This window comes from Corapipo altera, unplaced genomic scaffold (genome assembly GCF_003945725.1).
Source record: "Corapipo altera isolate COAL_440 unplaced genomic scaffold, ASM394572v1 95, whole genome shotgun sequence".
NCBI lineage: Eukaryota > Metazoa > Chordata > Aves > Passeriformes > Pipridae > Corapipo > Corapipo altera.
In genome coordinates, this window is record NW_020884947.1 from 2,085,155 (window position 1) to 2,101,832 (window position 16,678).

The window sequence follows — 16,678 nt, forward strand, 5'->3', positions numbered from 1 at the left end:
CCGGCGGGCGGTCGGGGTTCCCTCGTCCTCCTTCCCCGCGCTGAGCGCCTCTCTCCCTCTCCCGGCAGCGCGGCGGCGGAGCGGAGCGGTGAGCGGCGGCAGCGATGCGGCGGCCGGGGGATGTCTGAGGCGGGCGGTGCGGCGGCGGCCGCGCTGCCCCGGCGCCGCTCCGGAGGCATGCGGGCGGCCTGGGGCTCCGTCTGGTGCCTGTGCCTGGCGGCGGCCGTCGGCGGGATGCCGGCGGCGCGGCGGGGCGGCGGCAAGGCGGCGGCGAGGAGCGGCGGGCAGCCGGCAGGTAAGGCTTGCGCGGCCGCGCACACGTGCTCCGGGGGCACGGCTCCGGCGGGATCTACGAGGGCTCTACGAGTCCTCTTCCCCGGGCGAGCGGAGGGGGGCGGATGGATGGAGACCGCCGGAGCCGGCTGTGGAGCGGGAGTTAGGAACGCGGGCGGTGGCAGCGGGACGGTGTGGTTCCAACCTTACCGTGGCTCCGGGGAGCCGCGGAGGCGCCCAGGAGGGACAAACTGCTTTTAAGAGGATCCCCTGGCTGCCAGGAGCCCTCTCTCAGTGTTACACTCCGTGTGTAACAGCGGTTGGGAAGGGAAGATGCCTCCGTGCGTGTGTAGCGGCGCATCTTCGGCGCGCGTCGGAAATGCTCTGAGTGCTCTGTGTTCGGGTGGGAAAAGTAAGGAAAGTTCATTTATGTATACATTTTGGGATCAAAGGTGGAGTTGCGACAGCTCCGGGTAGGCACACGCTGGGTCGCAGCTGAACAAGCGGCTGTGCTGAGAAGGGAGCTGCATTTCGGGGAAGCCGGTGATGATCTCCCCCCGGGTGGCAGCGCCGCAGTTGCAAGTGAAAAAAAGTTAACACGTCGGACAAAAGCTGGTTTTTTGAGGTTTTTTTCTATTTCTTTTTTTTTCTTTCGAAATAATATACAGCGGGTTTGAAACATCGTGCCTCTCTGATCCGCCTCAGCTGCTACCTGAGTCCCTGTTTATTTTTCAAAGCTCTTTAATGGAAGGGAGCCCCCTCGCAACCCCCTGTCCTCGGGCTTGCATGGACCCGGCAGAAAGTTTCCATTGTTCAGGAAAGGGTTTGAAGCCTGTTTGCCAAAAAAGTGACAGGGGAATAAATGGACTTCGTGAAGGCTGGGGGGGGTGGGGGCATTACTTTCATACCCCTTTTGGTTAAAGCTATAAATCACAACGGGGGTTGGTTTTGTTTTCAGGAAAGTCCTAATAAAACACCAGATTCTTAGTGTAACTCGTTTGGCTCATTTTTCACAGCCAAAAGAATTGATTTATGGGGCAACATCGCAGGGACGTGGTCAGAGCATATGAGGTCGGTGTGCGGGAGGCAGCGGGCAGCCTGTGCTGGGTGGGAGTGACAGAAGCGAAGTGTCCCCAGTTCTCTCTGGTTTAGCCTGAAGTATGTATTGGTGCTGTCACTTCAGGCACATAGGGGCAAGGAGCAGCCTCGGTGGCTGCCTCGGTGGTCCCTGGGCTTCCTTCAGCCTGTAGCTGGGGTTGATGACGTGTTGAAGTGGTGCTAAACCCTTCCCGTGCTCTAAGACACTTTTGCAAGTTAAAGCTTTGGGATGCTGTTGGAATCGCGGGAAGTGGCTTACTCAGAGGTCACACAGAGGGAAACATCCCTCCAGCGATGATGACTGTGAGCTGAGCTGAGCTGAGCGGTGGGTTGGGATCTCCAGGGCCTCCAGTGGAAATCCTCGGGACAGGCACTCTTCCCACTAGGACAGCTTTCTCCAAAGCAGAGGTGTCACTGCCAACCCCCACTGTGCTCCCTGGGAGTGGGATTTGTCCCTGAACCTGGGACATCAACCCCAACACCTAGGGAAGTCTCCGAGAGTTGCCCCATCACTATGAGCTGTTGAAAGCTCCCATGGATGGGGACTACAAGGGCAAAGATGACTTTGCAGTACCAGTGGCTCTCCCACTACCATCCATGTGCGTGGGGAAGCATGAAGGCAGTGCTGCTTGCCCAGCTCTGTGCCAAAGCCAGTGGCTCCGTGACCATGAGGGCACTGGCTGCCTGTCTGACCTGGGGGGGAAAAGGTTGTGCAAAAGAAACTGTAAAGAATATAAACCTTCAGAGCCAAGTAAAACCACATTTTACTTTTTCAGTGTTTTTGAATTGAATGGTAAAAAGCAAATTCTTTCTCCTAGTCAAATGGGCCATGGGGTATTGGCTCATTACTGAGGGTTGTTGTTCGCTGGGCTTTGCATTTACAGTCTAAGACCTTATTTTCCATAAAGGGGCTTGGAAGGATTTTTCCCCAGTGATCTAATTCTCCACACGGGGCTGTGAAGGCTATAACAGCTACTGCTTTGTGCCTATACTCAGCTACATAAAACACACATTGAAGGGAGGCATTCTCGAGGTATGTGTATGTTTGCTAATATGAATACTGGCTATTAGCAGAGGTGGAGGGGGTGCAGGTTTTAACATCTCCGCAGGGAGGTGTTCGGCTGTTGGCAGGAAGGAGGCAGATGGCGGGGCTGTTGCTGAATAGAAGCTAAACTAAAAACACCAGGGGCCTCATCTGGGCTGAGTTTCTCTTCTCTCCCGTTCTTGGGGCTGCTGCAGGAAGAACAATGTCAAATTTCCCCCTCCTTCTTTTTTTTTTCTTTTTTTTTTTTATGAATGAAAGTAGAGAGGCGAGGCAGGATTGAATGTGTATGTCATTCAGCGGCTATGACAGAGATGATTAGGGAGGTCAGTGAACTCCTTTGCAGCCTTGAGCATGCGGTCACTCTATTCAGCAGCCACAGAATAGACATCAATATAAAAAAGCCCGTCCAATTTGCATTAGTATTCAGATAAAGATATTACTTCGTACGATTTGTGAATGTCAAGTAACACTGGCTGTTTTCTTAGAGAGCAGAGCAACTGAAACAGCAGCATTTCACTTTTAAAAACTTCTGATAACCAGCCTGTCTCCTGTAGCCGGTTTGTGTGTGTGTGTCTGTGTGGGGTATGTGCGAAAAAGGCAATTTCTGGGCTTTTTAGGGTTTGTGTTGCACTAGTTAGCTGCTGAAGCTGTCTGCATGCATTGAAAGAGTTGTATAGAGAGCTGCTAATGTTTGATCAGGTTGGTGGAGGAAGGGGAGGGGAGAGTCAATCTATCAGGAGCGAGAACCGAAGTTTCCTTGTTCAGCACCGGAGTGGAATTGTCACCTGGAGTTAATACTGCACAGGCAGTTTTCTAGTCCAGAAGAATTGAAGAAGGGCCGTTTTGGGATTTTGCTTAAATTGAATAGGACGGCATGTACCAATTCCTGAGACTTTTTTGCTTGGAAAGAACTGGTCATTCACTGGTTGAGGTGTTTTTTGTACAGCTGATGGCAACCGGGTTCTTGTGGCCTTTCAGCCCGTGCCCAGCAAGGGGTCCAAGGTGTAGGGTACTGTGATCTGTGTCGCTCTGCTTTGTGTATCTGAGCGTTTCAAAGTTCATCCTGAAATTATAAGGGTATTGAAGTGAGTGCCAAATGGCACTGGCTGTTCCTGGAGCTGGCCTTGGGGTTTATGCGTTCAAACTCTCTACAAAGAGTCTCTCATATGTTGATGGTGCTGCTTACTTTGTACCCTAGACCAGAAATATTTTAGGTTCAGTGGGGCAGCGATAAGAGACAGTTTTGAGATTAAAAGTTGATCCATTTGTTCTCATGAGCAGCATGTTAAAAAAGCTAATGAAATCTTTAATGTTGAGACTAGAAATATTTTACTAAGCAATAAAATAAGAGGACACAAGTAAAGATGATGAAATGTGGCTTCTTTTTTTAAAAAATCTATTTCTTACCTAGCAAATAGTGAACTAGAAAGTCTGTTCCAGTGCAGAGATGGACTCAGCGTATTCAATACTAGCTGTATAACATTGGGTCTTCTATGTGTGTTGACAAGGGTCACTCCAATTAAATCTGAGGATTTTTTCTTTTAATTAAGACTTTATTAGCAACTGCTGAGTAGGGAATGTGATAAAAGTAAATCTGAAAATTGTGTAGCAAAGTGTTGATCTGCTAATTAAATCATGTAATTAAAGTAAGCTACTCTGAGTGGCATGTTAACTTGTATGACTCCCTCCAAAAGATCTTCAGTGCTGTTTGGGAAAGTGTACCTCTCCTGAAGCCTGACTGAGAGTGGGTTTTGAAGTTAGGTGAAAACTAAAGAAGTTCTGATCGTGGCATTCCCACTGTTTCTGGACCATTTCCATCCAGTGGGACCCAGTCTGTTACCTGGATAAAGCTGAAATTTTTTGTAAAGCTGGAGGAGGTTCCCCCCCCCCCCAATAAGGCTGAGAAACAAAACTTCTCCTTTTAAAATATGGTCAATAAAAGTGAACTTTGATATCCAACTGCATGCTTAGAAAGCTGTCCTTCCCGAACACTTGCTGTGTCCATCTGCTGTTCACTTAAGAGACCCTAAAATATAGGGAATCAGCCTGGTTTCTGAGCAGTCAATAAAATTTCTGTTTACAAAAGCGTCGGACCAAGGTGTTTCTGACAGTGATCTGTCAGCTGGCACGAAGAGCTGTGACTGAAGGCATTTGCTGAACCTTAGTTTTAGCTAAGGTTAGGGCATGGCCTGCTGGTGGGTTTTTTCTGGCTGGTCATTGAAGTGCATAGGATTCAGTGCAGGAGCCCTGAGCATGAGCTGCAAGGCTTCATGGAGAATTGGCTGTGTTATCATCATAGTTCAGCTTTTGCAATTTTTACTATATATAAGGTAGACCCAGCACGAGTGTAACAAATTTGGATATTTCTACTGAAAATACGGCTGACATTCCCTTCCCAGTTTGACAAGTTTTTCGCAGCTTGGCTGAACCTGATAGATAAACAATGAAACTGACGTTACTTTTATTCTGTTTCCCTGTTTGAATATATTTTTCTCTTTTCATGTGTTCTGGGACTTTGTCTGGCTCTGCATACCCGTTTCTCCTCTTTTTTCTGACCCTTAAAAAATCCCCCAAACTTGAATTTGTCCGCTGACTCAGCATCCTCCAAGCCATTCAAAGGAGTGGTTTGAAGTAGCTGCTTCAGTGTTTGCCATTTCATCTCTTTTAATAGTGGTTAGAAATAAACTTCATTCTCCGTATACCAGGCTGTATGCCAGAGAGGATGGCGGCTGCTAAAATTCACCTTTTTTTTGCAGCAAATGGGACAGTGGTTCAGCACAGCCATTCATGGTATGTGACAGTGGGCAGCCTGGGCTGTTAGAGGAGTAAATCTGAAAGCACCTCTAAGCAAACACTGGGCTACAACCATGTCAGAAGATGCCTACAATGCCAAAAGCACCTGAAAATACCTTGTTACACCCAGGTTTTTTTTTCCTTGGCCTCCTACATAGCTTATCAGTTTAGCATTTGCCCTTCTTTTGGCTGTTTATCTGGTGATCTTGTAAAAAAAAATACACTTCTTCTCTGAAGTAGAGTTGACTTCTCCAGTGTCCCCTTTCTCATATGCTGACAGCTCAGGTTGCAAAGTGCCATAGATATGACTTAAAGCCCTGTATGTGTGAAGAAGGGCTTTTATTCCTGTGGTGAATACAGTGTTCCTGGTGTGCTTAGCCCTGAAGTATCTGCTTTGTGGCTTGAATGACCAGGAAGTTTCTGTAGTATCAAAAGCAAACAAGAATTGTGAGATATGGGCTGAGTAAAACCTTTAGTAAACTTAATAGTTAAAATGTGAAAGGTAATCAGACGTAAACCAGCACTATTATTCTGATAGGCTATCAGGGGTTGTTGTGCTCAGGTGGATAGGAACTAGGCAGGAGGTAGTTAAATCAATTTTTTTTTTTTTGCTATGACACTCAGGTTTCACAATATAGCAGTGCTATTTTTGAAGAATAGCAGCACAGTCAAGTAAGAAAACATTTCTCCAGCAACTGCTTCAGTTTCAGACGTATTCATCTAAAAAAGGGGTGGTATTTGTTGCAGAAGGGGAGGTAGGTCTGGTGTGCTGGCCTTACTTTCTCAAATCCAGAGAGCAGGGGAAGATAATGAGTTGGTTAAATAAAAAGGTTCTATTAAAACTTGGAAGCAGATTTCTTTATCACGCAGAACTGTATGCAAAACAATTGCCATGTGCTTACATGTTTAGCATCAGTGAGATTTTGGGGTCGTGCCATTTCTGCAGGTTGCGAGGGGTTAAAAGAATTAATGACTCAAGTGAGAAGAGTTCCAAGTTTTCGGGTGAGGAAAGGACAGCAGCCTAGGATCTGCTCTCTGGGAGCAGGCTCAGCTCTGCAGGGTGCCCTGTGTGCCGAAGGCTCTTCCCTGGGAACACCACAGCCCCAGGACCCCAACACTGTTGTTTGCACCCAGGGCTAGTACTCTGAGCTACTGAAGTACCTGCAAATGTCACGATGACACATGGCAGCGTGTCAGTTTGGGGTTTTTTCCCCTCTTTTTGCTGAAGAAGCCAAGCCATCACTATGTTCCTTGAGTATAAGGCTTCTAGGGAACAGTCAATGATAGTGCACGTCAGAAACTTTCAAGGGTGCATTCGCTTCTGCTGCTTCTTGATAACTGATGAAAGTGTTCATCATCTTATCTTGATCTTTTTGCCCTGGAAAGTGGAGTGTTTTGTAGTAGTGTCTTGATTGCACTAAACTCTCTTGTGCTGTTTGCAAGGAAACTCACTAAATTAGTTCAGCTGACGTAGTTAAATCAGTAAAGCTTTGGAGATAGATTACTGCTAGTTTATAAGAATTAGACTAGTCTCAGAAGTAATGGATTTGAAGCATTTTGGACTTGACCTGGGGTGAGTTGGGTGGAGGGGAGTCAGCAAAATAGCTGGGTATTGCTTAGGGGCCAAACCTTGTGGTGGTTATGTGGTGCGTAGGTGAGTTCCTACTGATGCCAAGAGGGAGGAGTGGTGTAAAGTAATAGGCAAGAAGTGCAGAACTTGACTTTTGGAGAGCTCCACGGAGGGTGCCAAGGACAGGAGCATCTCTGGGGCTCCTCTCACAAAAGGCAGGTGACACCTGGCCTCTGCGAAGACAGAGTGCAGGCATGGTCCTTGTAGCAGGACCCCTGTCCCTGGAGCCTTCTGGTCCTCTTCTGTTGCTGGTGGTGGCTCTGCAGAGAGGACTTACTGAGGGGTTTCATTGTGGAGTGTGGCAGAGGAGGTCGTGTGAACCCCGGAAGGTGTTTCTGTTCCATAGGGTACCACAGGGTAACTGGCATCACCCTGAACTGACAGCTCGTCCCCTCTTGCTCACTCCCCCTGGGGAAGGTAAAATACCCATCTATGAAGGCTTTTCTTTTGAGTAAAAGGGAGCTACGGGAGATGTCCGTGGATCCAAATGATGAGGCCAGCCTTTCTCAACCTTACGCTTTCCCTGTCAAAAAACTGAAAAGCTCCCAAGAACTGGATTTTTAATTTTATTTTGATGCTTGACAGAGCTTGTAAAGATCCTTCATAGCGAATTTGGCTCCCGGTTCTGAGGGTCATTGCTTTCTTTAGGGGTTTTGCCATTCTCTGCTGCTTGTAGTCCTGTAAAAATAATAATGAGGTCCTGATCTTGCGCCTATTGAATCCTAGGCAAAAAAAGCCCCCATTGATTTCCAGGAGAGCAGGCTGAAGCCCTTCACAGATCGTGGTGGGAGCAGCTATTTAGCATAAGCAGGGATTGTTTGGAAAGTTTTCTAATGACCCAAACATTTTAACAAGCAGAGGAAACTCTGGCGAGTAAAAGGGCTCCCGGTTTGGGGGTGGGGATCGCTGGAGCTGGCTTTCCGTGACCTCCCATTCCTCTCTAACTGGCTGTTAACACAGACCTTCACTTCCCATCTTTCTTTTTGTAGCTGCAGCTTTGATGCGAGCCAGCGACAGCATCACAACCCAAACGCGAGCACCAGAGGCGGTGGCGGCGGCCACCACCCGGGTCCCGGTGACTCTGTCGCGGGTTCGCGTGGAGTCGATCCGCAGTCCCGCCGCCGTCCCCTTATGCCCCGTCCTCGTTGCCATTGTATCAGTGTCGGCCGGCATTAGCCCCAGCGCTAATAATAGCTGCGAGCCGCACAATGCGCCGGGGAAAGTGTTAATAATCCCCTGCGGGGATCTGCGGGCGAGCCGGGGCTGGGGGACAAGCGCTGAGCCCCGGGACTCTGCACCAAACAGGAGCCAGCAGAGGACCTTTCCTGGCACTTCGTGGGCAGACAGAGTACGGGGAAAGTTTTCCCATACATTGGGTTTGGCTTTTGGTGGTTTTTTTTTTTTATATCCCTACTTTCATGTGCAAGACTCAAGTGCAAGCAATTCCCTCCCAGCAAAATACTTCAGCGGCTTGTTTGGAGACTGTAGGGCCTGAACCAACTGGTGATTTTCATTTTTGTTTAATTTTTTTTTTAACTTCTCTCTGTAGATTCCCCCAGGCAAGCGTTTTGTTTCTAGCCAGTAGCAGGATCTGTGTGAGATGAGCCGAGATGTGCCTTGGGAGGTGGGGGTATCACAGCTAAAAGTGAAGAGGAAAAACCAGTTGCAGTGGGAAGATTAGGGAGTTCTGAGTGTGCTCTGACAACTAGCATGTGCAAGTGAAGATAAATCCTCCGTGAGCCTGTCTTTAATTAAAAGAATGATTGGAATTAGGCATAGTATCATCTCTCCTGATCTGTATCATGAATGTCTGTACGAATAAAGCATTTTTGAGGAGGGAGAAAAGAAAAACACCAGATTTTAATCTTCCTTTGGTAGCCGATATGTCTGCCTTTTGAAAGGACATTATTCTCCCTGTCTTGGAGTGCCCAGGCTTGTTGACAGTAAACAACTGTCACTTGGCAGTTTATGAAAGAAGAATGTTTAAGAAAACATGTCCAGTTTAAATAGTTATGTTAATAAGCTGGGGATTCATGCAGAAGTGAGGGGGTCTACTAAATGGAGGTACATAACTTAGAACCATAGAATCATGGTTTGGTCTGGAAGGGACCTTAAAGATCACCTAGTTCCAACCTCTAGTATGTACTGTGTTAGAAATAAGCTGAATGCAGTTGGGGGAAAAAAAAATTAAAAATGCTTTAACTTTTTACAGCCGGTATGTTATGCATGATTTCACAGCTTTCTGTGGAAGCATTATTTTTTTTTTTCCCCAAAGAAAATTCAGAAAGCCTCTTTCTTCCAGCATGTGGTGGGTTGGGCCCTGAGAGGCCCCTGAGTGGGACAAGCCACAGGGCTGAGAACCTGGTGCTCCCACTGACCAGCCAGAATGCTGCTCCATGCTCCACAGGCAGCACTTAGACCTTGCAGCCACCCTGCAGTGTCCTTAGCCTTTGCCTCGCAGGGGTGATCGCAAGAGGAGACAGCAAGAAGACTCTGTCTCCTGATTTGTGAATTGATTAATTACAGAAAGGAAGGGGGGGGGGAGGCAAAACAAGTAAGAAGCAGCAGATGGTGTCCTCTCTGCATCCCTGCCCAAAGTTGCTACAAATCCATCACCCACCTTCTTTTGGGTTACATTCACCACACTGGTGGATTTAAGGAGTGATGAGTGAGCGCAAAGCATTTGTTCCATCTCAGCCCAAAGCCATCAGTATCAAAACATAATGAGTGAGGGCCCTGTGTCAGGCACTTGAAATCTGTAATTAAGCATAAAAAATACATTTCAGGCTTTCCAGGCTCCTGGTTCCCTTGGCTTGGGAAGAAGGATGTAAGTGGCTACTCGGGGTTGTGGCATTAACCTTGAAGATACTGGGTAAAACCACCCTTCTGCATCCCCAGCTGCCATCCTAGCTGGCATACAGTAAAAATACTGTAAATACTGTGGCGTTTTAAGTACATGCAGAGTAGACAATATGTTACAGATACTTTATTTCAGATTTGGTTATCAGAGGTGGGGCATCTTGGCAGCAGCACCATCTCAGATTTCTGCCTCATTTTTATGTGTAGGCATGCTGGCATCTTGGGATTCGAGAACGCAGTGGGTTTCTCCATCATGGAAGTCTTTGTGAATGGATGGGAAGCACAGAGGTGGCAGAGGGGAGCAGCAGGGGTTCTCCTTTGCCCTGTTTCCCTCAGTGCAGGGACAAAAAGGGGCACGTGTGTATCCACCACTTTGGTCTCACTTGTGGTTCGCTGCCTGAGAAACTGGACTGTCCTGCCCACCTGACCCTGGATCTGGTGACCCCTCGCAGTGCAAATCCTGCCTGTAAGGAACCATCAGAATGCTCTGAACAAGGTCATCTTGTGGGTGGAATGTGTTAGTTCTGGCAAAAAAAAGCTCTGAAACCTCCTCAGGTGCTTTCAAAATACGTGTAAATGTTTGAAGTAGAGGTTTTTTCTCCCCCTGCCTCCTCCTCCCAGCGCATAGCAAATAAAACACAGACAAGCAGCGCAGTCTTTACAGGAATAACTTCACCCAGTGCTTGAGCCTGGCTGTTTTAGGGATGAGAAGGAGCAGTTGGAGGAGCAACATGTGGTGTCTCAGGGCAGGGAGGCAGAAGAGATGACCCTGAATTAGCCACCCACCCTTGGAAAGGGAGTGGAGGGGCAAGAATACTGTGGGCAGCTCTTGCTCCATTTATGGGCTATATATCAAGGAAGGCTATCCAACTTTGTTTTCACTAGTGGTACTAGTGGTTCATCCCACCCAAGGGAGCATGGCAGGAGCTTAGCTTTGGTTCCCAGCTTTCAGACAAATCCAGTCCTTTGGTGGCTGCTGGGCTCAGTTTCTATAATCTGTATTTTCCATTTGCCAGAGAGAAGACGCTGTTTTCTTCCTCTCTTGGCTTGCCTGCTGCAGCGGCCATCCTTTCTGTCACAACTGCATCATCTCACCTGGACACTTAGATTCATGGAGAGAAGGAGATTTTAAAAATGTTTCTGGTGGGGAAAGGAAGGGAAAAGCTGGGAAAATCAGACTTTGAAGGATGGGGGAGGTATCCCAAAGTGCCTGTGGAAGGTCTCTGGTTTGTGCAGGTAGGGCCAGCCTTGTCTTTTTGCAGGATGGTGGAAATGGCCCTCTGCTGAGGCTCTGCATTTCCTTACAGCAGCATTAAAATACCTTTGCATAGAGGTGTCTAACCTGCTTCTGGCATTACTGGATCCTAACCTAGTGCAGTTTGTAGAAGATGATTATTCGGGGTCATTAAAACTGCTTGAAGGCAGTGGGAACTGAGACACGCATGACTTCCTTGAACTCTCTCTTAATTTGTAATGTGGAGTCCAAACCCTGGTGTAATAGATATGGTTGCAGGAGACCATTAAAAGGTCCGTTCTGGTGAACCTGATGCCCTTCTGTTGCTGCTGGAAATGATAAAGCTCTGCATTGGGGTTGGATGGTATGCGATGCTCTGTGTGTATGCGCGTATGCATGGAAGCTGGTAAGTCCTGCTAATTTAGGGATTGTTTTCCAAGTCTGTTTTCTATAACTCTGTAGACTTAATACAAATAAAGAACTGACTAAGTTTCCTGTGAGAAGCACAGAACAAACGCTAAGGGTGGGATTTGAATGCAGAAAGGTGAAAACACAAATGTATACACAAACAGCAAGTCAAACAAGCTGAAAAAATATTGTAAGGTTGATTTAACAGAGCAGTGAACTCAAAGCTGTGTAATCCTTTTAGCAGCCTTCTTTAAAGAGGAGAAATAAAAGAATTTTTTACATTACTTTTTTTTTTGCCATCTTTCTCGACTCTTTCTAATAATACTGAAGGATAAGACGAGTTTAGCACAAGGACAAAGTGTTGCAGCTCTAGTTAGATGTATTTTATAAGTGACAAAATTGTTTGTCATTCAGGACTTCAGATTAAAGTGGATCAGACTTCTCGAAAGGAGATTACTGTTAAAATTTCTCCAACTTGGGTACCTGGCACCTAAATCTCGCTTGAGACTCTGAAATAACAAGCTTGGTTTTAAAAGATGCTGAGCCAGGTCAGGCTCTGCATTTAAATTGCTTGAGCACTCTAAAAATCTGGCTATTCATTTTGATGCCTAGATATGGATTTCTGGGATTAATCGTTGACCTTTTAATTTCAAATGTTTGACCTTTATTTTCTTTTACTAAGTATGCAGACTGAGTGGCCCCCAAATTATTACTATTTTTCACTTTTACACAGCTGAAAATGGCCAGCAGAGAAGACTTGAAAGTTCTGCGTCTTGTTACTGAGAAATAGGGATCTTTGAAAAATAGCATTTTATGTAACTCATGGGAAACCTGCAAAAAGGGGAATATTTACTTATTTTCATTCACATGAACATGATCCATCATATATCTAAACTCCACAATCAGTTGGGAAGAAAAACACCCAAACTACCCTAAACCTTTACCCTCTCTTAATCCATGTACAAGAGGAGGTGTTTTTTTTTTTTAAATGTGCTCCCCCCCAACCCTAACCCTAAACCCCCCTCCCCCTGAAATAAAGGCAATTGATAGGCTCATAAACAAATACCAAACATTAAGTCCTAATCTCCATATAGGGGAGCTTGACCCTTTTTATGGAGAGAGAAGGTAGAGGGAGGAAATGGGGCCAGGAGTTTGAGGTTTAATGCTTATTAAAGTTTTAGTGGGTGGGAAAATGCAATCAATAAATTTTGTTTAATGCCTCGAAACTGGTGTTAGTTTTCACTAGCTACACTGGAGAGTAGTTTTCATTTTGAAACTAGGACACTCGTAGTTGGAATGACAATTAATGTGGAGTGAATATGGTCCCAGTTGGAAGGCGATTTTTTGAATAGCGTGAAAACTCCCCCCACCTCCCCGCCTTGGCTCCGGAGTGGGGTAGCTTCCGTTTTTAATTAGCAAACCAGGCAAAATTTAGCTCATTGTGTCTTTCTGCTCCTTTGGCCCACTGGATAGCTTGGATTTCTCCATCTTGCTGTCTTGAGGCTGTTCTTTTTATTTTTTTTCTTCAGTTTTGGTGCGGGAAGCAAGGAGGGGGGGGGCTTCAGGATACTTAGGATTAAAGTCATTGTTTGGGGGTATTTGCAGCCAGCTGCCTGCATTAAATGAAGATTAGAGGAGTGCACATTAAAAGTGCAAGGGAAATGCAGAGGACCTGGGATTTGGGAGCTGCATAGCTGTGAACCGAAGGGGAAAGGTTGGGGCTTTATGGCAAATTTTTTCTGGTGCCATGTGATCTTAAAGCCCACTTCAGAAAAGCATCACAAGTACCAGAGAAGCATGTAGCATCACAAGTAGCTGCCAGGGCAAAGCCAGCCTGGGAATTGTAAAGGAAACAGGAGCATTTGCATCCCTTAAAAAGTTACTCTGAGGTAAATCTAAACTTCTGGGCCTGGTGAACTTATGTATTGCTTAAAAATTCATCTGCAAGAGCACTTAAGAGGTGGTGAAGGTTTCATAGAATTCACTAAATAGCTGAAAGCCCATTCTGGAGGTCAAAACTCCAATAATATTTAGTTTTTGAAGGATTTTTAGGAAGCAAAAGAGACAGTAGAAGAAGATCCCAGGAAAAATAACTCAAAACAATTATTCAGCAAAGTGTGCTTATTCTTTTAAGTACTTATAAGAAGGTTTAAAAGTATTTTCAAAGATAAAGTGGCTTTCCTTTCCTTATACTTCGTTGAGCACTCATTTTTGTAAGGTGCCGTCCTTGTTGCAGACTTTGCTAAGTGCTTGGTGCACTTCACCTACAAAACCCCTCCAGGTAACCTGGTCCAGTGAAGCAGGAGGGATGGTGTGTTGCGCTGATGCTGAAGATCTCAGGGCCTCCTGGTTTAGCAAAACCAAGTTCTGGGGACAAGCTTTGCCCAGTCCATTGGGATGCTGGAAAACCTCATTCTGTGCCTCAGTTTCCACAGCTGCCGCCATTGGCTTTGAAAGGGCTTGTGGTAGTTGCTTTCTTGCTGCAAAGCTAAGGTTTTTTTGGACTTCCTCAGGCATGTGGAGCAGGAATGTAAAACATCAGCCGTTTTGTGGTGGGATCTGTCTGTCAGCATCAAACCGGGATGCCCCTGCTGTGCTGTGCAAAAGCTGAGGCCAAGTTGGCCACCATTCTTCAGAAGCAACAAAAGGAAGACACCAAAAGGATGACAACACAGTCTCTTGTGCTCCACCAAGGATCAGCCCCAGTGGGTGTCCCGTCACTCTGCCTTGAGCAGGGAGCGGTCTGGGTTGACCATGTTTGGCCACCGTGGTTGGGTGAGGTGGGCTGTGTGACATGCAGGCAAATAGCTGCAAGGATGTGCTCATCTGTGCCAGGCTGGGACTGATGTCATCCCCACCATGAGTGTGGGCCGCTGGGAACTGACACAGCTCATTGCTGCCCTCCTTGAGGAGAGCACAAAGACTTCGGCACCTGGGAGAACAGGGCATGCAATGGGCATCCCTGAGCAGGAGCTCTCGTAGCCTGGGGACCTCAGCATCCCCATGCTGCCTCCTGTTTACTGTCTGCTGCTCCCTGTCTTTAGGGACCATTGAAGTGTAGGACGTTTCATGTCAGTTCTTTTATTTCTGTTAAAAAAACGACTTGCAGAACTCTGAGCTAGCTAGATACATATGAGTGGTGGTTGCTTCCCTGTTTTATGTTTTGAGTTGGGAACCAAGGAAAGTGAGTGTACAGTCTGGCCAGATTTTAAGGAAAATTCCCCGTCACTGTCTGTTCCTTTAAGGCAGCAAAGCTGAAGGCTGTCCTTGGGACCATCTCTGGGCTCTCAGCAGCAACCAAAGTTTTTTGCCTCTTGAGAGGGTTTACATTCTTGGTTTTTTAGGTGTAGCCAGGAGACCTCTTTGATTTGTTCTCTGGCGGGTTTTTTTGTCCTGCTCAGGACTTTCTAAGTGTCAGAGAGAAATCCCTCTGGCCAAAGTGTTTTTGTAACTGTTTTAGCTTTGTGACGATTTATTTCTTCTAACTCTCAGCATCTGAATTGGGTGATCTGAGAAAACAGTCCATTAAAAGGAGGATACTGTAGAGTCCTGATGAATCCTGTTTTCTACTTGGCCGATGGAACAGAAAGCTAATTGCCAGTAGTAAATCCATTCAAAGAAGGGCTGGAGGGAGAGAAAAAAGCTAATATTCCTCCTTGAATGCCATTTAATCTCTGAAACCTTTCATGCAGATGTAAATTAGGATTTGCACAACAGAGTCAACAGTTGCTCTGTAGATAAGGCAGATTTGCAACATCTGCTTTTTCCATTCTGGAAGCTCTTCCAAAGTCTCTGTTGGGGATAGCCAAGCTAAACACTAGCGATTTTTTTTTTTTTATTCCTTTCCATAATCTCTTGTTTATAAAGAAAGCTGCATATGACAGAACTAAACCTGGTTATTGTTCTGCTAATTCTCTAGTAAAAAGATTTGCTTTTCTCCTAAAACAGATTTAAGAAAACTCCCACAGGGTTGTAATACAGAGCAGCACACTTGCTTGTTAATATCTGTGGAAGAAATGCTGTCCAGTAACAACTGCATAGACCACTGCAGTGGTAATACAGTATAGACAGTCTACTTTGCATTATTATTATTATTAGGAAAGCTGTTATAAGATCTTCTGGGAGAACTGCCTCCCTCTAAGCAATTACGTGCAATAGGTGAGAGATAAAGTGGCACCTTTGAGTGACCCAGTCTAGTGGAAGGTGTCCCTGCCCATAACAGGAGGGTTGGAACTAGATGATCTTTAGAGGTCCCTTCCAACCCAAATCATTCTGTGGTTCTATGGTTCTGTGAAATAATGGAGGCAAACCCTTTTTCAGATATGATTTCCTAAAGACACATTTTTCTGTCAGTTTAGGCTTTTACAGATACAGCCAGATGTTTTATTTTTACAATATTTTATTTCTGGGTGTGAACCCCACTGAGCAGGGGAGATAACCCAGCAGAACACCATTTTGGGAGATGATACTGCTTCAGCAAAGCATCCTGTGCTGCTGTGATTGCCAGAGCCCTTCTTCCCAGAAAAGCTGCAGCCTGACACTGGGAAGTGTGCTGTGAGAGGAGTCTTCAACTCAGAAGGGGAGAAAAGGGGGGGAAGAGAGAAGACAGGATGTGTATTTTATAAAATACTTACAATTTTATATAAAAAATATAATTTAAAACATATAATATACACAAAATATATAGTATTATGTATGTATTTTATATATTATATTTTTCTGTGAGATGCCCTTTGGGATGGCAGGGCCATGGCCAGGCAGGGGTGCTCCACCACTGGCACCATCATGGTTGTTGTGGGAAGGAGGGGAAGCTGTACTTTGCATAAAGTGCTGCCAAAAGTACATATATAAAAAGTACCCTGTCAGCTCCCTGTAGTGCATTGAGGGTATGCAGTGACTTCAGGTGAGCTCTCTTGGCTTCGAGGCCGCTCCCTCGATCTTATCTGCCCTGAGAAGGCAGGTTCTTGGGTAAACAGGTGATCCCACGATCTTATCATGCCCACCTCTCCCAGGGGCTGCAGTGGTGCAGGGCCTGGGGCTGGTTTGGTGGTTTTTAATATTCCCCCTGGGGCTCATCTGCCTCTCCGGGCAGACAGAGGGAATGGGGTTGTGGCACAGTTTCCCATTCATGGCATGGTTCTTGTGGGGAGGTGGCACTGGGGCCACTTGTCACCCTTCCTGGCTCCTTTTTAAATTTAAAGTGGTACTAAATGAACAATGTTTGGCAAGAAAGGTGTTTTATTTCCCTTCTGGAGCTTGCTCTTCCAAATGCAGAAGTCCCCAGGTGAGCTGGAGAAGCAACTCCATCCCAGGAACAGACACACAGGTATTGTGAAAA

At 46.3% G+C, this 16,678-nt stretch overlaps 1 protein-coding gene across 5 annotated transcripts in view; it reads left to right on the forward strand.

The window, feature by feature from the left end:
* The first annotated feature begins 120 nt into the window (after nucleotides 1-120).
* FGFR3 (fibroblast growth factor receptor 3) overlaps nucleotides 121-16,678 on the forward strand; it is a 53,482-nt gene continuing 36,924 nt past the window's right edge. For 4 of the 5 annotated variants that reach the window (XM_027662681.1, XM_027662682.1, XM_027662683.1 and 1 more), the window contains exon 1: nucleotides 121-295. In XM_027662681.1, the coding sequence (XP_027518482.1) occupies nucleotides 121-295 (175 nt within the window). The remainder of the gene's footprint in view (nucleotides 296-16,678) is intronic. The other variant, XM_027662686.1, reaches the window with a different exon arrangement.